The sequence below is a fragment of the Microcaecilia unicolor genome, chromosome 6 (genome assembly GCF_901765095.1).
Source record: "Microcaecilia unicolor chromosome 6, aMicUni1.1, whole genome shotgun sequence".
In the NCBI taxonomy this organism is placed as follows: Eukaryota; Metazoa; Chordata; class Amphibia; order Gymnophiona; family Siphonopidae; genus Microcaecilia; species Microcaecilia unicolor.
Genome location: NC_044036.1, coordinates 284,540,243 through 284,564,567, shown reverse-complemented (window position 1 = coordinate 284,564,567; position 24,325 = coordinate 284,540,243). Strand labels below are relative to the sequence as shown.

The following is a 24,325-nucleotide window of genomic DNA, read 5'->3' as shown; positions in this document are numbered from 1 at the left end:
GCTTTTATACCACAGAGGTATTTACATATCTATCCCCTTTCCCACCTTTCTTCCAAAATATACACATTGAAATCTTTAAGTCTGTCCCATATGCTTTGATATAGACTATTGACTATTTTTGTAGCTGCCTTCTGGATTGCTGAATAACATGCCAGGATTTCAGAGGTATGAAGCTGTTGCTCAACTTCCTGTGAGGAAACTGATACTGAAGTCATCTTGGATGGTCAGTTGTGCTACCTGGGCTAAGCCTTCTCTGCCCCTGGTTAGCTGTTTTATGTCTTTACCCTTGATTCAGCCTTATTGACGAAACGTGGCCATGTTGGGTCTGTTTGAATAAAGGATTTGTTTGGACTTTTGGTGTGTGCTCTCTGTTGTTTCTTGCTGAATAACATGCCAGAATTTCATTTGTTTGAAATTGTGGTATATTATTTATCTGCAAAGTATGTGGGGGGTAACCCCTCGCCCTTTCCTGGCAGAGTGCTGGCAGCTGTAGGAGTTTGAAAGGTCATCTCTGGGGGGAATTTTCAATAGGCCTACAAGCCTCCTTTCATTGGGGGTAATTTTATCAAGTCATTATATTGAATATATGGTGATATATGTGTATAAAATGATTTATAAAATTAGGTCAGGTCAGGCATTAAAGTACTTGTGTAGACATGATTGAGCATACTTTTACTGTAGGCATTGCTGGGGGGTGTGGTCTGGGCAGAGCACAGATGGAATTGTGAAGAGAAGAAATAGGGTTCCTGGCCATTTAAATCACTTGTCCTGGCTATCCAGGGATACTCAGCTGCGCTTAACTGGATAGTGCTGCTGAATATTCCCTCTAACCGCCCATGCCAAAACTGGCTAGTTTGTGGGCTGTCTGGGGTCGGAGTTAGGGCAGAGCAGAAACTTAGTCAGTTAGTAAAGATTTTCAGTCCACTAACTGGCAAAGTAACTGCATAAACAGCTGTCCTAACTTTATGCAGTGAGCTAACTGGGCACTGGCCAACTTCTGGGTTGGCGGTCATACCCCATTATCTAGTGCCGGGAGCCGCATATGCTGTGGCATTGAATATCTGGGGTTAAGTTAGCCCACAGCTGGAAGTGGCTTATAAGCCGCTCACAGCCGCGGGCTGAATATTGATTCCATAGATTTGTGCTTAGACATTCATGCCTGCTCTCAAGCAAGCTTTAATGATTGTGCTTTCAATGTGGGCTCTCTTGCTGTTGGATTTGGGCTAGTATTTTATAAAGACACTTAGGCGCCTATCTGTCTTTATAAAATAGCACCAACGTAGGTGCTTTCCTGCCTTCTAAGCCTGGACGACCTGTTGGAAAATTACACTGATTATGAGCAGTCAAAGTATTAAACCTTTTTCAATGTATTTCAGCAGCAGCTACAGAATGAATATGTTTCCACAAATGGTGAACCTTGTTTGAGCTCTTTGTGGTTGGGAGTGTTTGTATTGCTTTTCAGTTCAGTTTGTGTTTTGCTGGCTCCTACAACAGCCCGGACCTGTGGGCCAAGTTCTGATGTCTATAACATCTTGTCTCAGAATTTATAGGAGGGATTAGGGAAGCGTCAGAATTTCTTTCTAATCTGGGAAAAATCCATTGCAGATGTTCAGTGGCATAAATGCTGTCCATGAAGCCCCTTTAGTGTAGGGAGGGAGAGAGTCAGCACCAAGTCAAAAAAGGCTCAGCAACCCAGAATTGGCAGGGGCAGTTCTACCAATAGGCCTCCTAGGGTGGCAGCAGTGATGGGACATGCTGGAAGAAGGTGAGGTGTCAAACATATTACTTCACTCTAACAGTGTTGCTGTGCTGCCTCTCTGCCTTGTTCTTCAAATGCCCCATCCAGCCCACTGAAAGATAAAGCCCTCCCCCTACCATGTCATATCCTTCTGTGAATCCTGTCCTATAAGGTACTGCTGACCTACATCCCACATTTTACCTGTGCTAGGGAGTTTATCAGTATTTGTTCTATTCGGTTCTACAAGAAGAAGAGACAATGAATAGTAGCAGCAGAAGTCCTGGAAACAAGAGTAGCACAATAGCAACTAGTGGTCGTAAATAAAAGCATTTTTTTGTACAATGGTATAGGTCACAATGTCCAATTGCTCAGATGTTAAGACATACGCCTGAAATGTTTCAGCACATATAAAGCCTGCGTCAGGGGCAAATTAACAGTGCTTCAAGAACACGGTAGCAGATCAGGGTTTAATATGTCACATGGGGGTATTTTCCAAAAAACATCTAAGTAAAAAAAAACCCCATCCATCTCACAGCCATAATCAAACAGGAAAAAGGTCTAGATTTCCAGTTTGATAATGGCTGTGAGATGGACATTTTTGCACTGAAATCCTCCAAAATGAATAGCCATTTTCCAAAGTGAAACGTCCAACTTGTGAACAACAAAAAATCCATGGGCATGAATGCCTGTCTGGCATCATTTTCAAACATATGGCCACACAGGCAGCTCTGCAGGATGGAGAAGTAGCCTAGTGGTTAGTGTACTGGATGGTAAACCAAGGGACACAGGTTCAAATCTCAGTGTAACTCTTTTTTTTTTTTGTAAATGTGATCCCTCCAGGACCTGAAAAATATCTACTGTACCTGAATATATGCCATTTCAATAGCCTTCAGGCTTACAGGTATCTTATATATTTAGGTACAGTAGGTATTTTTCTGTTTTTGAAAGGCTCAGTATAAAAAAAAGATGAAGCAGGACTTGAACCAGGGTCCCTTAGTTCACAGTCATAAGTACATAAGTATTGCCATACTGGGAAAGACCAAAGGTCCATCAAGCCCAGCATCCTGTTTCCAACAGTGGCCAATCCAGGTCACAAATGCCTGGAAGATCCCCCAAAAGTACAAAAACATTTTATACTGCTTATCCCAGAAATAGTGGATTTTCCCCTAATTCCATTTAATAATGGTCTATGGACTTTTCCTTTAGGAAGCTGGCCAAACCTTTTTTTAAACTCCGCTAAGCTAACTGCGTTTACCACATTCTCTGGCAACGAATTCCAGAGTTTAATTACACGTTGAGTGAAGAAAATGTTTCTCTGATTCGTTTTAAATTTACTACTTTGTAGCTTCATCGCATGCCCCCTATTCTAGGAAAGTGTAAACAGACGCTTCACATCTACCCGTTCAACTCCACTCATTATTTTATAGACCTCTATCATATCTCCCCTCAGCCGCCTCTTCTCCAAGCTGAAGAGCCCTAGCTGCTTTAGCCTTTCCTCATAGGGAAGTCGTCCCATCCCCTTTATAATTTTTGTCGCCTTTCTCTGCACCTTTTCTAATTTCACTATATCTTTTTTGAGATGCGGCGACCAGAATTGAACACAATATTCGAGGTGCGGTCGCACCATGGAGCGATACAAAGGCATTATAACATCCTCATTTCTGTTTTCCATTCCTTTCCTAATAATACCTAACATTCTATTTGCTTTCTTAGTTGCAGCCAGGGCCGGTCTTAGCAAGTGCGGGGCCCTATGCAGACCAATTTGGTGGGGCCCCATCCTAGCCCCGCCCCACTGTAGCCCCGCCCCCACCCTAGCTCCGCCCCATTGATACGATTATTCCATTTTTAGAACATTTTATAATGAAATTTCAAATAACGACAAATGAAGCTAAACTTGTACAAAAAACCTGATTGAAATAATAAGCACAATGCTATCATGAAACCTCCCCTCCCCAGATATTATTCAGGTCAAGTCCACTACAATTAGTAGTTCCAATTCTCATAACAAAGGAGAATAAAGGAAAAATATTAAGAAAAGATTCAGTACTTTCAAATTCCCCTATTACTCTGTAACCCATATATGCAATAAAAGAAAAATGAAATGAAAAGATATACAATAAAATTAAGTGATGTGTAAAATATAATATACAATATAAAAACATATAGACCACCAAGGTATTAAAATTGTTTTAAAATATATACCACAACTCTCTGACTCAAGAAGACTCCGACTCTGTCTGTCATCCATAATTGTCTGACAACACACAGAAAAAAATAAGTAAAAATAAAATAGACACAATTAATACCTTATACACCAATATACCAGCCATACGGAAAATGCAGACCGTCAACAATATGAAGCTAGCAAGGGATCATAATACCACAATTCTCATGTAGAGCCACAAATCACCCTTTTAGAGGTAGTGTGTCATGATTTAGGCTCTACACCCTTTCTGATGTTTGGTGCCACCTTAGTAAGGCCAACACACTATCTCTCCACTGCAAAACACTGTACACAAACTTGTGCAAAAACACACTCATAACCTTAACAAACCATAAACAGCACTAATTCCAAGGACAGGACGAGCTACAACCTTATGCGTGGCGTGGAAAGGCAACTGTAATTACACCGGGCTCTAAAACACCAGTGCACAACCTAGTGAAAAAAAACAAACAAACAAAAAGGGCTGCAAACTATACGCTAGCAGAATACTGTACCTTCCTTGATCACACCTGAAAAACACATGAAGGCAAAATACTGAACTGGAAAGTTACCTCAAGAAGTCAGACTCAGCATGCAGCAATACTACAAAAATTGAAACTTACTTGAAAAATATCACAGATGCACATTTCCAAAAACTATTCAAATTACAGCCCACCAGATAGAACAAATGTGGGGACTAAACTTCCATCCAATATCCTATTAGCGTCCCAAACATATATATTCACTGCAGGGTTTACAAATTTTTATAGTCATCCACGATTTACTCCAAATTATTTTCGGGGTTCATCAGATCTAACTGCCTCTCACATCCATCTGAACAGTTATGTTCTTTGCGTCACAAGCGCAATGGTGTGGTGCAAATCCTCATTGAATCCCCTTCTTATCATTCATATCACACTGTTTAATTTCCAAGTCATATAATTTATGTAATCCAGCAAAACTGTTTTTAATAATAAAATATGCCCAACATATCTCAGTGCATAAAATTATCTTTAAATGACGGCAGCTTGTAAACGCTAGGGAACCCCCACCATTTCCAAAAACTGACATATTCCAATTAATAAATCCTGAATAAAATAGTTTTTTTCTACCTTTGTTGTCTGGTAACTTCGTTTTTCTGATCATGCTGGCTCAGTATCCGATTGTGCTGCTATCTGTCCTCTTAACTCTGTTTCCAGGGCTTCCTTTACATTTATTTCTTTACTTTCCGCCTTTCTTCTTCATTTCTTGCCCTACATCCGTAAGTAAAAGCTGGGTCCTCTGCAGACTTGACTGTCCAGTGGATCCAGCTTCTGCCTATTTTCTATATCCATGTGCACTTTTTCTCCTCTCTTCCTTTTCCCTCACCTCATCGCCTTCCTCACTCTTCCCTCGCCTCCATCCATGTCCAGCATTTCTTCTCTCTCCTCCTTGCACCCATGTCCAGCAACCCTCCTATCCCCCCTGCCATCCATCTATGTCCAGCAACCCCCCCCGTCCCCTCTGCCATCCACCTATGTCTAGAAACCCCCCTCCCCTGCCATCCACCCATGTCCAGCGACCCTCCTGTCCTCCCTGCCCGCCCCTGCCATCCACCTATGTCCAGAAATCCCCCTCCCCTCCACCCATGTCCAGTGACCCCCCTGTCCTCCCCTGCCATCCACCCATGTCCAGAAACCCCCCTCCCCTGCCATCCACCCATGTCCAGCGACCCTCCTGTCCCCCCTGCCAACTGCCATCCACCTATGTCCAACCCCCCCCTCCCCTGCCATCTACCCATGTCCAGTAACCCCCCGCCCCCGTCCCCCATGCCCTCCACCCTTGTCCAGCACGAGACTCGTTTCCCTGCTCCCCCTCCAGGCACCCGAGCCCCCCCTCCCCGCCAAACGACCCTCTTCTACCACCCGACCCGGCCGGCACCTCACCTGACCCAACATTTCAAAAAAAATCTTCAAGCGGCGATGCCTGCGTCTGACTAGAAGAAGAAAAACCGCTTCGCGGTTCGTCCATTGGCTGGTCTTCCCTCATGTCCCACCCTTGCGGAAGTTACATCAGAGGGCGGGACATGAGGGAAGGCCGGCCAATGGACGAACCGCGAAGCAGTTTTTCTTCTTCTAGTCAGACGCAGGCATCGCCGCTTGAAGATTTTTTTTTGAAATGTTGGGTCAGGTGAGGTGCCGGCCGGGTCGGGTGACAGAAGAGGGTCGTTTCGCGGGTCGGGGAGGGGGGGCTCGGACGGGAGGGGGGCTCAGGTGCCTGGAGGGAGGGGAAGCAGGGGAATGCGGAGAGTCCCGTCGTTTGACATGGGTGGAGGGCGGGCGAGCAGCGGCAGTCCGGCGGCGAGGCAGAGCTGAGGCGCGCCGCGTGGGGCCCCCTTAGGCACGGAGCCCTATGCGGCTGCCTTGGTCGCCTCTGCCTAAGACCGGCCCTGGCTGCAGCAGCACATTGAGCAGAAGGTATCGCGACACCTAGATCCCTTTCTTGGTCTGTGACTCCTGACTTTCAACTTTGCATGACGTACTAAACACTAGGCTACTCTTCTGAGCTGTTTACTACTTTCTTCAGAATGGCCATAATAACCGCAGCAGACATAGAGCCTGGTTTTCCTTTTCAGTTTTCCTTTCAGGGGAGAGGGAGGGGAACAGCAACCACTGGGGGATTAAGAAGGGTCATGCCTTAATCCCTCCAGTGGTCAGCTGCTCAATTAGAGCAAGTTTATGTAACTTGAACATGACTGAAACTGGTCTAGAAAAAAAAACATCCTTCTATTTAGACATGGGCGTTTCTTCCCATTCGAAAATCCCTGTTGGACGGTCTACATTTGGGCCTTCCCTAGTCCTGCCCAAAACATACCCACAACATGCCCCCTTGCTATTTGGACGAACTGCAGTGTGAAACGTCCAAATTCAGATTTTCCAAAATCAGGATTTGAATGTTTTTAGCAGATGGATTTTTTTAAAAGGCATTTTAAGATGTCTATCTGCTTTGAAAATGAGCACGTAAATATTCCAAAGGCTGTCGGCAGAGCCCATAGTGTACTTCAAAATCCACCAAATTGAATCTCTTTTTCGCAAAAAGGTGTGATCGATGTTCTGGAAGCATTGTTAATTTGCCCCCGATGCAGGCATTACATGTGCCGAAACATGTCATGTTTCCTGGACTATTAGCTTGTACAATAATCAGTCCCAGCCTCCCATGAACGTTCTGGATGTGTTTCTTGGATATTCCTGATCTCTTGGTCTGTATTGTGTATAGCACAAAAGGTGGTCCTAAAGAATGTGTTAAGCTCTATCTCATATATTCTGAATTGCCAGAGAACCCTCAGAAGGTCCCTGCAGGGGGAGGAGGCAGCAGAAGGACTAGAGTGTTGCTTTTTGTCTGAATAACACACTCAGAGCACTGGTGCCCACAGGTCCTGACTACTCTAAGACTTCACAGAATGAGAACTGATGTGAAGGAAACTCCCTATTCTGTGGTTTACTTTGCATTGTGATAACTGGCCAAGCGTTTAACAAATATTCCCTTCTGCTTTGTGGCTTGTGTACTGTTTTCCCGTGAAACTTGTCTTCTTAGTAGGCACCCTCTCTAATTATCACTCTCATAACACCTGTTCATGGGCTGGTGGATTTATGCAGAGCAACAGTGTGTGGGACTCTTGCCTGCTGTCATGCTTACTACTGAACCATACTAAATGGGCAAATATTATTTCAAAAATATGGTGTTAGCTAAGAGGTTATTTACTTGCAGCTCGGTGGCAGATAATGTGCAGTAATGACATTAGCATGCACGTACTGTAAGTAAATGGCCCCGTAAATTTAAATTTCCAGCTCTAACCTTTGCCTCCTGAATTGAACTCAAGTGCCTCTTACCTTCCTGGCTGATGTCTGTGCCCCCCGAAGGTAAAGAGTGGGGAGCAATATAGAAGAGATCTGAGGGGTAGGTTCAGTAAATGGCACCTAAAGATAGTTGGAGGGGTCCAAAAGGGTGGAGGAACACGGAACACTACGGACGTAGCAGCAGTGGAGAAGAAGACACTTCTAACAAGAACAACAGGACGAAAGCGTATGTCCAAAATGAACGTCTTTATTCTAAAAAAGACGAGACATTTTCACCGTGTTTCGGTAGCAATGCCTGCATCAGGAGTCTTGTAATATATGAGATGTGAAACACAAGTCTTGAACTCATGTGTAATTCAAAAAATAATCACTGTGGTAATGGAGTCTTTAAAAAGACTGTTGAAGAAAACTCATCCAATGAAGTGGTAGCAGTGGAGAGACTGCGGAAAAATATCGGGGCCATTTACTTACAGTACGTGCATGCTAATGTCATTACTGCACACTATCTGCCACTAAGTAAATAACCTCTTAGCTAACACCACATTTTAAAATAATATTTTCTCATTAGTGTGGTTCAGCAGTAAGCATGACAGCAGGCAAGAGTTCCATAAATCCACCAGCCCATGAGCATGTGTCATGAAAGTGATAATCAGTGATAATATTTTTACTTCATTGGATGAGTTTTCTTCGACAGTCTTTTTAAAGTTTTTTGAATTACATTTGAGTTCAAGATCTGAGTTTCACATCTCATATATTACAAGACTCCTGATGCAGGCATTGCTGCCAAAACACAGGTGCCGTGTCGAATTTTTTTGTAGAATAAAGATGTTCAGTAGAGGAGTAGCCTAGTGGTTAGTGCAGTGGACTTTGATCCTGGGGAACTGAGTTCGATTCCCACTGCAGCTCCTTGTGACTCTGGGCAAGTCATTTAACCCTCCATTGCCCCGGTACAAAATAATTACCTGAATATATGTAAACCACTTTGAATGTAGTTGCAAAAACTTCAGAAAGGCGGTATATCAAGTCCCATTTCCCTTTCCCTTACATACGCTTTCGTTCTGTGTGGAAGTGTCCTGTTGGTTACACTACTTCTTCTCTGCTGCACCTAAAGATAGGGTGCCAAGCATAAATTCTATAATGGCAGTTATGCGGATAACTGCCATTAAAGAATACTTAGCTTACGTTTGCCTTTTCAAGCCTAACTTTAGGTATGAGCATTTGTGCTAGCTAAAGGCTGGTGTAAATGCTCACACCTACCTAATGGCATTTAGGCGCATAAATGTTAGTATTCAATAAAAGTGTGCCTAAATACTGGGCACACCCCTGACCCACCCATGCCCCTCCCATGGCCACACCCCCTTAGGAGATGCATGCTATAGAAATTCGGTGTGCTGTTGATAGAATAGTGGTGTAGATCAGTTACATGCAGAGCTCCTAATTATTACCAATTAGTGCTCGTTAAGGTTAATTATTGATAGTTATCGCCTATTAAGTACCAATTGAGCCAATTAGTTCACGTGCACAAGTGACCTTATTCTATGACAATGCACCCAATTGTGCACCTATCTTTGGGTACCATTTATAGAATCAGGAGGTGAGAGGGCATGGGGGGGGGGGTTTACAAAGGCATGGTAGCGTTTTTAACACGTGCTAATCATTACCGCACGCTAAATGCTAGAGTTGCCCACAGGAATATATGGGCATCTCTAGCGTCTAGCGCACGCTGAAAATGCTAGTGCGCCTTTGTAAAAGTCCCACTGAATGAATTCCCCTGGTGCATCACCTCTTGAACTCTTCATAGCCCATTAGCATCACATGGTTAGTGGTGGTGGTGGTGGTGGTGGGGAATCGGTGGCACCAAACTGATTGCAATTATATTGGAAGCTTAAGAGTTGGGGTGGCTAACTTACTGCTTCTCAACCCTCTTTTTGAGATACTCCTATTCACTTTGATTTTCAGGATTACTAAAATGAATATGCGTATATTGAGACCCATTGTTTGCAAAGCTCTCAAATGCATATTCATTGTGCTAATCCTGCAAACCAGACTGAGGCCTAGATGCACAAAACTCTAATGATCCTTTAATGACCCTCTAACGACAAAATTTGTGACCGTTGCATGCATTATAGGCCTTTTTCTGAAGCCGCTAGCAGATAACGAAAACGGAATGCAAACCAGAAACTACCATTGAAATGTGGACAATTCGCTATGCACTAACCATACCGACGATTCTAACGAATCATTTAACGTGACAAATTTAGCGAGCTCTCAGACCTGTCATTCAGGCCTCAGCTGTCATCTCCCCACTCCCTCCTGCACCTTAAAAATGCAAGCTGGCATGTAAAAAAAAAAAAGTTATATAAAAACGCAAACTGGTAGCTCCCCACTTCCCCCTGAACTAACCAAAACAAAAAAAAAATTCGAATAGATCGGGAGGGGGCAAAGGCGCTCGTCAGGAGCGTCCTGTATGGACGCCCTTCCCCCCCCCCCAAGATCGCCACTGCTCCCCGCTTCAGCCGGTTTTAATAAAAACAAATCTCCACATTTTCTCATCCCCGGTCCCCCTCCCTTCCTGTGTTTCCTGTCCCTTGCTCCAGGGCTCCACCTCCCGCCATCCTCCGCCTCCGCCCCAGTGCCCCGCCCCCCTTGGATCGTTGCCGCCGCTCCCACCCTCCACCGGACCCCCCCTCCGCATTACCGTCCCGCGCAGCGCCTGTCACCTGTATGTGGAGGCACTTCACAGGATAAAACATCTGATCGACAATTGCTTCTCTTTTCTCCGACGTCAGTCTGTTGTTCCTGGGCCCGCCCTCCATTGACGTAAGTTACCTACGTAGATAACTAACGTAGGTAACTTACGTCAATGGAGGGCGGGCCCAGGAACAACAGACTGACGTCGGAGGAGGGAGAAGCAATTGGCGATCAGATGTTTTATCCCATGCAGCACCTTCGCATACAGGTGAGAGGCGCTGCACGGGACGGTAATGTGGAGGGGGGGTCCGGTGGAAGGTGGGAGCGGCAGAGACTATTCCAGGGGGTGGGGCACGGGGGCGGAGGCGGAGGATGGCGGGAGGTGGAGCCCTGGAGCAAAGGACAGGAGACACAGGAAGGGAGGGGGAGCGGGGATGAGAAAATTTGGAGATTTGTTTTTATTAAAACCGGCTGAAGCGGGGAACAGCGGCGATCTCAGGGGGGGGGGGCAAGGGCGCCCATACAGGATGCTCCTGACTAGCGCCTTTGCCCCCTCCCGATCTATTTGGATTTTTTTTGTTTTGGTTAGTGCAGGGGGAAGTGGGGAGCCACGTGTTTGTGTTGTGGTTTTTTTTGGATGTTTGTGGCATGCGCAGAGCAGCCAGCATAACGCTTGGCTGCTCTGCGCATGATTTAGGGGCCGATTAATGACGGGGATTATGATTCATTGATACATTGTACTTCTCGATACCGCAACGAACATGTTTGACCTGTTTTTTTGGTGCATGCTTCGGTTTTTCAAAATCGTTAAGGACTTTAACGATTTAGATTTTTTTATGTTTGTTTGATGCATCTGGGCCTGGGACTGAGATGCACTGGGTAGCTAGCCTGTATATGAAGTCATAAAACTGAGTGCATATAGTTTGTCACAGGGAAAAATAACTCATGCCCCTTTAAATATGCAAATTAGAACTCCAGTGTGAAAAGAAGATTGCTCCTTGCTGGAGACATTTAAATCTATTACCTTTTTTTTCCCCACTGACTCACTAAATCATGTGACTGTTGAGCAACTGAGTAAGTCACCACGTGGCTTCAGTCATCAGATGTGACCACAGATAGTGTAGCTATCACAATGTGTGTACTTCGGTTTTCTGCCTACTCTTCAATTTCTTTTTATTAGAACAAAAAAGTTGTATTTTTTTCCCAGCTCATTTGATTGCACAGGCTGTAGCGTCTGAAAGTCTCACTAGAGCAGTCTGGAACGGACTTGGTAAACCACATTGCTCACGCTCCAGAAACTCACTGTTCCGCTGTTTTAATAATAATACTGCCTTTTTAGAGCTTGCCTTAAAAGTTTTACAGCATGTAGCTGTGGCCCAAGCAGTTTCGAAAGAGGATGCCATCTAAACAAAATCTTCAAGCACGCTAGCTCTGCAGGAGCAGTGGTTAACTGTTTTGAATGCCCCATGTGGGCCAAGCGGTGGCAGGAAGAAAGACAGATACAGTATTCATGTAAAATGTTCATCTGTTTAATTAACTTATTTACTTATTTTTAGCTCAATTCCCCCATGAGTTCCATCAGCAGCACAGAAGACATTAAGCCCCTTGTGGGAATTAATGGCATTCTTAAAGTGCCCATGCACCCCTCAGGAACTATGGCATCTTTCACCAAACACATCTGTGCCATCTGTGGAGACCGATCTTCAGGTGAGGATGGGAGGTAGGGTAACTTGTGATTAGATTTGAGAAATTGCTGTCAGACTGTCTATACTAAATACGCTAAAGCCAGTCATATATTCATCTGTGCCCTGGAGGCATGAGGTGAAAAAGTGACATGAGGTAGATCACACAGAGTACATGGCAGAGGGCAACTTTGAACTCGTATCCCAGAATCAAAGTTTTAACCACTAGAACACTCACGATAGGTGCTGGGCATGACTTTCACAGCTGCCCTCTGTAAACAGGAACAGCTTGTGTTGGCAGCAGTGCTTGTCACATTACAGTTCCCAATGTGGCATAAAAAGTAGAACCCAGAAACATTCTTTTTTTAAAAATCACAGTAGCAGTTACACTAGCTCATCACATTGACATAGATAATGCTGGCCAGTGGCTTCTCTGCATTTCAGTGGGCACAGATTTTAACAAACTCTGCTCAAAATATATACTGAAAATGACAATCGTGTGTATCAAATACATGTGTATGGTTAGTAGTAAAACCTAATTCAGAAATTGCATTTTAGGGTTTTTTTTTGTGTGTGTGTGTGTGCTTCAGATGTTTATTTAGCATTTACAAATGGTGTGTTGGTGAATGAACTCCCTCCACTACAGTCTGTTTAAAGCATAGCCGTGTGGCACAAAAACATCCTCCAGTGCTGTTATGATCCATGCAACTCACTTCTCAAATAACAACATTTGTTCCTCGTCCATTCCCACCTAAAACTGAAGATTCTTATGCCTGTCTTACAAGTACATTCAGGTCACTGCCCCTCAGTATCACTTCGCTCTTCTTTCCCCATACATACACCTGTTTTCCCAAAGTTTGTTCTTTTGGCGAGCTGTGTCTCTGTGCCCTTTTCCCAAGGCACTAAGGGGTAAATTCTGTACAGGTCACTAAAAAATGGGCACTAAGCTAGTTTTCTATAACAGCAGAGTTGCACACTAGGGGCCAGATTCGGTAAATGATGCCCAAAGATAGGCGCCGTTAAGATCCACGCTGAGCACCAAGTCTATAAAGGTCACTTAGCGCTAAGTGACCTTTATAAAATAGCACATAGGGTGAATTCTGTATATGGTGTTGAAAAAAGCGCTATTCTATAAATCACATTTAAAGTTAGGCGTAGTTTATAGAATAGTGCTTACGTCCGGAAATCACGCCTAACTTTAGGTGTGGCCATTTGTACCAAGTAAAACGTGGTGCAAATACCCGCATATAAATTTAGGCATGAATGCCCTTATTCTGTAACTATATGCATAACTTAAAGGAATGCCTCTGATCCGCCCATGACCCTCCCATTCCCATACCCCCTTTTTTGGCTTGTGCGTAAAATTTAGGCATGAATCTCGTACCTAAATTTATGCACTTACATTTCAATTAAATCTAATTAGTGCCAATATAAGTACATAAGTATTGCCATACTGGGACAGACTGAAGGATCAAGCCCAGCATCCTGTTTCCAACAGTGGCCAATCTAGGTCACAAATACCTGGCAAGATCCCAAAACAGTACAATACATTTTATGTTGCTTATCCTAGAAATAAGTAGTGGATTTTCCCCAAGTCATTTTAATAATGACTTATGGACTTTTGTTTTAGGAAGCTATCCAAACCTTTTTTAAACCCCTCTAAGCTAACTGCTTTTACTACATTGCTTGTTAAAAAACAATTATTGGCACTAATTAGCTGATTATTCAGTTAACTTTTGTGCAAAACTTTTAGTGACTTTTGTAGAATTATGGGGGTTAGTATAGATTCCCACACCCAATTTTGGGCTTTCTGAAACCTGGTGTAAATGCTGGCACATAAGTTTGGGCACATAACCTCGGTATTCTATAACACGGCTCTTAAATTTGGAGACTGTTTCCTGACCCACCCATGCCTCTCCCATGACCACGCCCCCTTTTGAGCTGCATGAGGGACAATTTAGATGCGCAGTGTTATAGAACAACGTGCAGGCAGATCCATCCGAATTCCAAATTAGTGCCGATTGACGTCAATAATTGATTGTTAACGGCTTGTTAAGTAATTAGTGTGTGAATAGATTTGAGATCTGGGCCCAAATCTGAGCATTCAAATTTAAGTGACCTTTATAGAATCTGGGGGCAAATCTGCTATAGAATACTAGCGTAAGTCTGCAGTTACATGTCGCACTTTAAGCCCGACCACTTATGCCATGTCTGCGGCTAGTCTAAATGGTGATGCCTAAATGCAGCAGGTGGGTGTGGAAATGCAACTATTCTATGAAGTGCGCATAAGAATAGTCAGAATGCTCCTGACATGCGCATGCCCTTCCCGCGTTAATACCCCTTTTGCATTTACACACAAGAGAACTTAGGTATGTTATTCATAGAATAGAGATATAAGTCTGTTATTCATGCAATGGCAAATTTGCACCAACTAATGCTTGTTAACGTGATTATTGTCATTGATCACCAATTATTTGCCAATTAGTTAATTATGTTATGCATGCTACTGGCCCTATCCTATAACTGTACACTCCGTGGTGTTTCTAAGTTTGGATGATGTTTATAGAATTCAGGAGTAATTCTCAACTCCCCCTCTTTCTACCTCACTACGCCAAATGTCTGGAACAACCTTCCCAAACAGGTGCAACCAGGTCAAATCCAGCCTAAACTCAGACCTGAGACCTCTGATGATGTTGAGAGGTGGACCTTTCAGTCTGAAGGATGGCTCCTGACAACGTGCTCATAAGTGCTGCATGTAATTAAGAACACTCTGTTCTTATCCCAAGCATTCTTAAGGCCATTCCATGTATCCACCATCCTTTCTGGATTGAAATGTTTCTTGCCATTGCTCCTGAGTCTTTCCCTTTGAAACTTCATGTTATGTCTCCTTGATTTAAAAAGAGTTATTTGTACATTCATATGTTAAATAACTGTAAATCTGCGAATACTTTGTAGAGAAATGAGAACTTCCTTAGGTTTTATTTAAAAAATATTTAAATAAATGAATTAATTATTTTAATGCACTGATAGCCTGCTCAGTCCTCTGAGTTCTTGGTGGGTGACCATCATGTTAAAAACAATATAATATTAAAAACAAAAACATAACTAGTTTAGACAAAGTACAGGCCTAAGTAAACCAATTTAGGCCTATTGACTCTTGGCCTGCCAACTCGGGGTATGGAAGCAAATCAGGGCCTTTATGGTGCTCTATTCTTCCTCTGAATGTGTAGGAAGCAATTCAGTCAATCTGATACCTGTGCTAATCCCCACAGCAAGATCTCCAAGTCCTTCTAATTACTTCTCTCCCAGGGTATAAGAACACAAGAGTAGCCCCTGACTCAGCTTCCGAAACACCCTTCTCCTGCCCACTTTTGAAATGGCCAGTTAGTACCTATTTTTAGCAGCAATGTCCAGTTAAATAGACTTGAATAATGGCGGTCAGCCTGCTAAGCACGGTTTAAGCAGGCGGAAGTCTGACTTTGTATATCGGACAGTTCAGAAACAGGCATTGCAGAACATTTATTTGTGCAAAGTGATAACAATAGGAAGCATGTTCCCTTCTGCCCCCTCCAACTCCCCCCCCCCCATCCTGCCTGCTTCCAAATGGAAAGGACCTGATTGCATCTGTGGCGTTTTCCCAAAGAGAAGCAGGCTCTACATTTCATATGATTCAGTGGAAGGCCCATGAGCACAGGCTGCATTGCCTTCATTTTTGAAGAGGAAGTGCTGTTTAGATTGAGGTTTTGGGTTATGGATGGGCACCAGAATCCGTCTTCATTGTGTCTGGATTGTGGTTAAACGTATAACCTCAGTGTTTTTCGCTGTCTGATGCATCTTAGCCCATTCTTTCCCGTGAGAGACGCCCAAAGTGAAATAGCTTGATATGTGAGCAAAAGCTAATCTAAATAAATAAATAACATAGTAACATAGTAGATGACGGCAGAAAAAGACCTGCACGGTCCATCCAGTCTGCCCAACAAGACAACTCATGTGTGCTACTTTTGTGTATACCCTACTTTGATTTGTACCTGTGCTCTTCAGGGCACAGACCGTATAAGTCTGCCCAGCACTAGCCCCGCCTCCCAACCACCGGCTCTGGCATAGACCGTATAAGTCTGCCCAGCACTATCCTCGCCTCCCACCACCAGCTCTGGCACAGACCGTATAAGTCTGCCCAACCCTATCCCTGCCTCCCAACCTCCAGTCCCGCCTCCCACCACTGGCTCTGGCACAGACCGTATAAGTCTGCCCCGCACTATCCCCGCCTCCCAACCTCCAGCCCCGCCTCCCACTACCGGCTCTGCTATCCAATCTCGGTTAAGCTCCTGAGGATCCTTTCCTTCTGAACAGGATTCCTGTAAGTAAGTACGTAAGTAATTAAAAGAAAACTGCTTCAAACTTAACCAAAGCACATCGATGGGGAAAAGCTGAAGAGAAGCAACCCAAATGTCAGTATGATGTCTTCTGTCCATCATTAATGTGCAGGCAGTCAGGAGAGTGGAGAGTCTATCCGCAGATTCCTGTAGAGGGACTGGTAGTATTTTCTCTCACAGTTTGTGTTCTTGGACATAAAAAGAGGCATATTTTTCTGCATCTATATAAAATATCTTGAGTGATTTGTCTTTTTCTTTTTTTTGTTTTTGTTTAAATAACTACAGTTTTGTATTTAATCTAGCAGTGTAGTTCCGGCAACCAATTACCTGTTGAAGAAAATCAAGTGAGGAATTCAAGTCTTGATTAATGTATTGCTTTCTCAAAAAGTGGTAGAGCAGCAAAGGACCTCACCAACCCTGAGAGATTTTAGTGTCCTCCAACACTTTGTCACAGGGTGGGGAGAGGTGTGGAATGGCATGACTTTGAATCCCCCTATGAAACCAACCTCAGGAGCAAAGAATCAGATTCACTGCAAGGCATCCATCTGAACAGGAGTAATCCTTTAGATAAGGGGATTAATTCATATTGTAGGTATACAACTAACTAAGGAGCCCTTTTACAGTGCTGCGGTAGAGCTACGGTGGCGTTGTCGCACGCCAATCTGACACTACCTCCAGCCTACCGCAGGAGGTGGTGATAGTGCCACCCCCAACATGCAACAAATTTTTTTTTTAACCGCTGGGTTAGTGAGTGTGTCCTTATCACTTCCTAAATAGGTGGCAGTAAGGGCTCCCCCCCCCCCCCCCCCGGAAATGGCCACGCGGCGTGTGCACTTACTGCACAGCCATTTTCTTTTTTTGCCTTTTACCCGCTGTGGTAAAAGGGGCCTCAGTGCATGGCAAATCCGCATGCTGATTCTACTGCAGGATCCCCTTTACCACAGCTTGGTAAAGGGGCCCTAATTGCCATCTAATAACATAAATCAAACAGCAGAAGGAGCATGAATCCCAGAAAAACCTCTCTTTATGGGTATTAATCCAAATCGTTGTGGATGTATTTATTTTTTTGCGATTTATTAACCGCCTTTATGAAGTGATTTACTCAAGGCGATGTACAACAGGTACAATTTAACATAAAACCTACAATTTTGTTAACAGCATAACCTATTAATAGAATTATCGTGAAACAGTATAAAAATATACACATTTAACAGTGGAGGAGTGGCCTAGTGGTTAGGGTGGTGGACTTTGGTCCTGGGGAACTGAGTTCGATGCCCAGCACAGGCAGCTCCTTGTGACTCTGGGCAAGTCACTTAACCCTCCATTGCCCGCCGCATTGAGCCTGCCATGAGTGGGAAAGCACGGGGTACAAATGTAACAAAAGAAAACCCCATATCAAATACCAGAGATATAATACAATGTTAGCATAATACTAATGATAAACCTAATAAGCATGCAGTAGACCATTCAACCAACATGCTAATCATTTTCTACAAATCAGCTTTCCATATAGGTGAGGTGCAGATACAGTGGGGGAAATAAGTATTTGATCCCTTGCTGATTTTGTAAGTTTGCCCACTGACAAAGACATGAGCAGCCCATAATTGAAGGGTAGGTTATTGGTAACAGTGAGAGATAGCACATCACAAATTAAATCCGGAAAATCACATTGTGGAAAGTATATGAATTTATTTGCATTCTGCAGAGGGAAATAAGTATTTAATCCCTCTGGCAAACAAGACCTAATACTTGGTGGCAAAACCCTTGTTGGCAAGCACAGCGGTCAGACGTCTTCTGTAGTTGATGATGAGGTTTGCACACATGTCAGGAGGAATTTTGGTCCACTCCTCTTTGCAGATCATCTCTAAATCATTAAGAGTTCTGGGCTGTCGCTTGGCAACTCGCAGCTTCAGCTCCCTCCATAAGTTTTCAATGGGATTAAGGTCTGGTGACTGGCTAGGCCACTCCATGACCCTAATGTGCTTCTTCCTGAGCCACTCCTTTGTTGCCTTGGCTGTATGTTTTGGGTCATTGTCGTGCTGGAAGACCCAGCCACGACCCATTTTTAAGGCCCTGGCGGAGGGAAGGAGGTTGTCACTCAGAATTGTACGGTACATGGCCCCATCCATTCTCCCATTGATGCGGTGAAGTAGTCCTGTGCCCTTAGCAGAGAAACACCCCCAAAACATAACATTTCCACCTCCATGCTTGACAGTGGGGACGGTGTTCTTTGGGTCATAGGCAGCATTTCTCTTCCTCCAAACACGGCGAGTTGAGTTCATGCCAAAGAGCTCAATTTTTGTCTCATCTGACCACAGCACCTTCTCCCAATCACTCTCGGCATCATCCAGGTGTTCACCGGCAAACTTCAGACGGGCCGTCACATGTGCCTTCCGGAGCAGGGGGACCTTGCGGGCACTGCAGGATTGCAATCCGTTATGTCGTAATGTGTTACCAATGGTTTTCGTGGTGACAGTGGTCCCAGCTGCCTTGAGATCATTGACAAGTTCCCCCCTTGTAGTTGTAGGCTGATTTCTAACCTTCCTCATGATCAAGGATACCCCACGAGGTGAGATTTTGCGTGGAGCCCCAGATCTTTGTCGATTGACAGTCATTTTGTACTTCTTCCATTTTCTTACTATGGCACCAACAGTTGTCTCCTTCTCGCCCAGCGTCTTACTGATGGTTTTGTAGCCCATTCCAGCCTTGTGCAGGTGTATGATCTTGTCCCTGACATCCTTAGACAGCTCCTTGCTCTTGGCCATTTTGTAGAGGTTAGAGTCTGACTGATTCACTGAGTCTGTGGACAGGTGTCTTTCATACAGGTGACCATTGCCGACAGCTGTCTGTCATGCAGGTAACGAGTTGATTTGGAGCATCTACCTGGTCTGTAGGGGCCAGATCTCTTACTGGTTGGTGGGGGATCAAATACTTATTTCCCTCTGCAGAATGCAAATAAATTCATATACTTTCCACAATGTGATTTTCCGGATTTAATTTGTGATGTGCTATCTCTCACTGTTACCAATAACCTACCCTTCAATTATGGGCTGCTCATGTCTTTGTCAGTGGGCAAACTTACAAAATCAGCAAGGGATCAAATACTTATTTCCCCCACTGTATATGATAGGAACAAGATACATGGTACAGTCAGTTGGGATAATTAGATGGTTAGCTAAACTCAAGGCAAGTTTTTTGTATAGTTAAGCAAGAGATAAGGAACTGATCTAAGGATCGATGAGTCTGTTGAGGGAGAGAAATGTCATGATGGTTACCCATGTGGAATAGTGACCAAATCTGATCTAGTTTTGTAATGGGGACAGAAACAAAGGGGAAAAAAAGCTTCTAAATAAAGAATGCCTTTTAACTGTTGCTGAATAGATAAATACTTAAGCTTCTCTGTAAGTGTAGTGTATTGTATACCACTTAGACTTGTTCTCAAATTAGGTGGTATAGTCGTATTTTCAAAGTACTTAGACATACAATATTACATGGTGACCTATGGAACTTTGTAAGTCTAAGTGCTTTGAAAATGAGCCCCTTTTGTCTAGTAGACTTTAGTCTTTCTTGTTTGGGACCTGGGAGTACCAGATGAAAATCATTCATAGAACGAAGTGCACGAGGTGGTGTGTGCAGAATCGTGGAGAGAGCCAAGTAATCTGGGACAGCCATTTTAAAAACCTTGAAAGTGGTAACAAGATCCTTATAAATGACCCTTTGCTGTTGCGCAAAAGGGTAACATGATCAAACCTTTTTGCAGGATATAATAGTGCACTATAGGAAAACATCCATGGTGGTTAAATTCCTCCTAGGAAGGGAGACAGAGCAGCAGTACCATTATGACTCTTTTGACCAGTGCTTCCCAACCCAATCCTCAGAGCAAACCCAGCTAGTCGGGTTTTCAGGATATCCACAATGAATATTAATTAGAGAGATTTGCATGCACTGCCTTCACTGCATGCAAATCTATCTCATGAATATTCATTGTCAATATCCTGAAAACTTGACTGACTGGGGTTCCTCCAGGGTTGGGAACCACCAGCTTATGCAATTAATTGTGATATTTGGCACTTAACCACACAAATTGAACAAGACAAATATATGATTGAGACTAAGATTTATGTGGTCCAACTGGTCTGGTTAACTTAGATGTTTAAGTTCTGAATATCAGCGCTTAACCACATTAGTGCTGACTTCTCCTCAGACTGACCACAAAATAGCTGGCTATGGTTTTAGCAGTTAGTGCTGATATTCAATGGCACTAATCAGGAGCCTCTTCTGTTGGGTTAAATTGCTTTGAATATTGACCACTAAGTGTTTAAATTATTCTTTTCACTGACCTTGATGGGTATCATTATCACACTGTGGAGGCAGGAGAGAGAGTTTTGCAGTCTCATAACCCTTTTTTCTATGAAGGCAGAAGAGGATGCTGGGAATGATCTGTCCAAGAACAGCCATTCCTGTTTTCAGGTTGCCATAGCAATAGTGTAAATTCTGTGAGCCGATTTCTGCAGTATCTTTAGCTATTCTGCTCTGTGAGTGAAATATCTTCCCCATTCCCCCACCTTCTACAGATGAATTTCCCATTGTGGAAAAGCAGCAGGACGATACTGAAAGTGACAGAAATTGGAGATGGAAACACTTAGTGCCGATATTGCGTAGTGATGGCCCATGGCTAGAGTGGACTGCAGGAACATTTCCAAAGAGGCAGTGCCACACCGAGTGGAGCATTTCTGGAAGTAGAGTTTAGTTCTGCACTCCTCAATAAGGGGGGGTGGGTGGGGTGTGATTCTTGACTCCTTCTCTGCTAGTGTGCAGCCTGCATAAGAAAGCAATAGGGTCACCACACACTGTTCTAATTAAAAAAAAACACTAGTTAAATTGGAACAATACTGGCACACCATCTCTGCAGGCCCAAGGGTATCATACACACCTCTGTCTGTGCTGATTTAGAAAGTGGAATGTTTGGTGTGCTCTTAGTTTCCCAACTCCCATCTCAAGTCATTCTTCAGGACATGAGGCAGCAAACGGCACTGGTATGCCTCAACTAGGCTGCCATAGCATGCTGACACAGAGTATGATTGACAAACATGTCGATTAACCCAGAGTTATCGTCAATTTTTACCCTCTTGCCCAAAGCACTATGTTCAAAAAGTACTTGCTGTCTTGTTTTGCCCCTAAATGGATGTAACTGCCCTGCCCTGTGTCTTCACCGTGGAGCAAGTGGATTCTTGCATGTCTCTGGTTATCACGTTTTTGTTTTTCTTTTGCCACAGGTAAACATTATGGAGTGTACAGCTGTGAAGGTTGCAAAGGGTTCTTTAAGCGCACAGTGAGGAAAGACCTCACTTACACATGCCGAGACAACAAGGACTGTTTGATCGATAAGCGGCAACGAAACCGGTGTCAATACTGCCGCTACCAGAAGTGTCTTGCTATGGGAATGAAGAGAGAAGGTAAGAGAGGCGAGTATGGCTGACAAGATCTTCTAGCCATGTGTGGCCCAGAGGAGGGCTTCTCTCTAGATAGGTGGGAAAATTACTCTTGGTGCCTCATATGGTACGAGGGTGGATAGACCTTTTCATACTTCCAGGAGATTGTTAGGAATTTAAGTCAGTGGCGTAGCTCGGAGGGGCCAAAGGGGCCTGGGCCCCCCAAATTTGCTCTGGGCCCCTGGTTGGCTGGCAGGGGTCCCCAACCTCCACCAGCCAGCTGAAGACTTTGTCTTGCGCTGGTCTGCGGCGGCTCCTCCACATTGCCTGCCCTGCTCTCTCTTCCCCTCATGTTGGGCACGCTCCTGTTAGTGAAATTAAGCATGCTCAGTTTCCTTAAAAGGAGCGTGCTGGACGTGAGGGGAAGAGAGAACAGGGCAGGCAATATGGCAGCGCTGGATGAAGTCTTCAGCTGGTGGGGGGAACCCTCACCAGTCAAGGTATTTGCAGCAGTGGTGGGTGGCAGAGGGGGATGCGGCAAGGTGGCAGTGGGGGGGGGGGGCATTCGCGGGGGAGTGACCAAAATGTGCCTCCCCACCTTGGGCTCTGACTTCCTCCCACCTCGAGGTCTGGCTATGCTCCTGATTTACATTGGTGAAGAAAAACCGCCCATCTGTATATTTATGTCGACACATGATCAGGGCTTAATTTGTAGTCAAAAAGAAAGTGGGACTGTGGGTCCAAGGGAGGGAATGGAAAAGAGGGGGCAGGATCGGGGTATCTGTTTTGTGCTCTACACCAGGTGGTCCCCTCCTTTCCTCTTTCCTGCAGGATTCCTAGAAGAAAGAGGCTGGCACAGAATAGGGAAAGAGAAGCCAGAAAATATTCATTGCCAGTAGTTAGTTCCCTGTGCCATTTCTGGGAATGTTCATTTTTTTCAGGTATTTGCTCGTTAGAGGAGTTATGTTATTGAGAGTGAGCACTCTGCAAATAGTGAGTTTTATTTGCAAAGAGGGTACACTCTTCCTACAGTGTGTGCACTTTTTTCCCAACAGCTCACGCATGCACACATTATCCAGAAAAGAAGGAGCACTCTTTGTAAGAAGTGTGCTCTATTATTGGCAAAGAGAAAAAAAAGCACAATCCCCTATAACTGGCTCGCTACAACTTTCAGCGGGACATGGCTGAAAATTTGCGGTTAGTGGCTAGCAGCTGGCCGGTTATATCGTTCAATATAACTGACTGTCTGACAATTTTCAGCGCAAGTTTGGTGGCCATATTTGGCCATATAAATTATCAGGCCTATTTTTGGCCTGTTCAAACTTAAATGGCCAGCGCTGAATATCGGCTTGGCTGGTTAAGTTCAAACCAGCCAAAAATAAACTGGATATTCAATACCAGTCCGCGGAAGTGGCCTGGCATTGAATATCTGGGCTCAGCTTTGACCACAGAAGTTAGCTGGGATAACTCCCACAGTCTGAATATCGGGCCCAATGTTTTTTAAAATTTTTTTCAGCTTGTTTTCATTTGTTAACAATACGTCAGCCCAACCCTGGCACAGAACACTCCTGTTACTGAAAAGAAGTGGCAGAGCTGCATTCCAAGTCATTGCCCCAGAAATGAAGCCCTGCACATGATCTGAGAACCCTTTCCCCCTAACACTCGCCATGAAATCTTCTTTAATACTACAGGTTCTTACAGGTAATTCTTAGGGGAAAAATAACATTCATGTCATTTCATGACAGATTATGTTAACCCAGATAAACGTTTCTGTGCTTCATGATGTGATGCCGGATAAATGGCTCCAGCCCTGGTGCACTCAGTATATATGTGGTCTGAGGGTGACAGTTAAGGACTCAGAACCAAGAAGACCAGAATCTGGAGCCCCCTCCTTCCTGCTGACTCTCTGTACCTGTGGGCTCCTCATCTTACCATGATGTTTATCTCTAATGCCCAAATGAAATCTGCCAGCCAGCCCTTCACTCTTTCTCCCTTCAGAAACTGCCATGCAGTGGCCTGGCACTGAAGGGGCAACTGTGATATCTCCCTTAGAGTTACCATATGTCCGGTTTTACCCGGACATGTCCTCTTTTTGAGGACACGGGCAACCGGGAGGGTTTTGCCAGCCTGCCCGTTTGTCCGGATTTGCGGACAAAAGGGGAGGCTGGCGGTCGGGCCGGTCTAGGGATGTCCTATCCTCCCCTCCCCTTACCTTACCTTACTGTACTGTTCTGGTGGTCTAGTGACCTCTTTGGAGCAGGATAGAGCACCCTCTTTCCTGCCTGGAGTGGCTGCAGACTGTCTCTTGCTGCCTCCGGTCCCGGCACTAATTCAGAATGGCTGCCAAGAGTTCAAGTCTTGCAAGGTCAC

At 44.4% G+C, this 24,325-nt stretch overlaps 1 protein-coding gene across 2 annotated transcripts in view; it reads left to right on the top strand.

Moving 5' to 3' along the window:
* Positions 1-24,325, top strand: part of RXRA (retinoid X receptor alpha) — a 257,109-nt gene that overhangs the window by 175,601 nt on the left and 57,183 nt on the right. For both annotated transcript variants that reach the window (XM_030207681.1, XM_030207682.1), the window contains exons 3-4: positions 12,025-12,175; positions 21,800-21,979. In XM_030207681.1, coding sequence (XP_030063541.1) covers positions 12,025-12,175; positions 21,800-21,979 — 331 coding nt within the window. The remainder of the gene's footprint in view (positions 1-12,024; positions 12,176-21,799; positions 21,980-24,325) is intronic.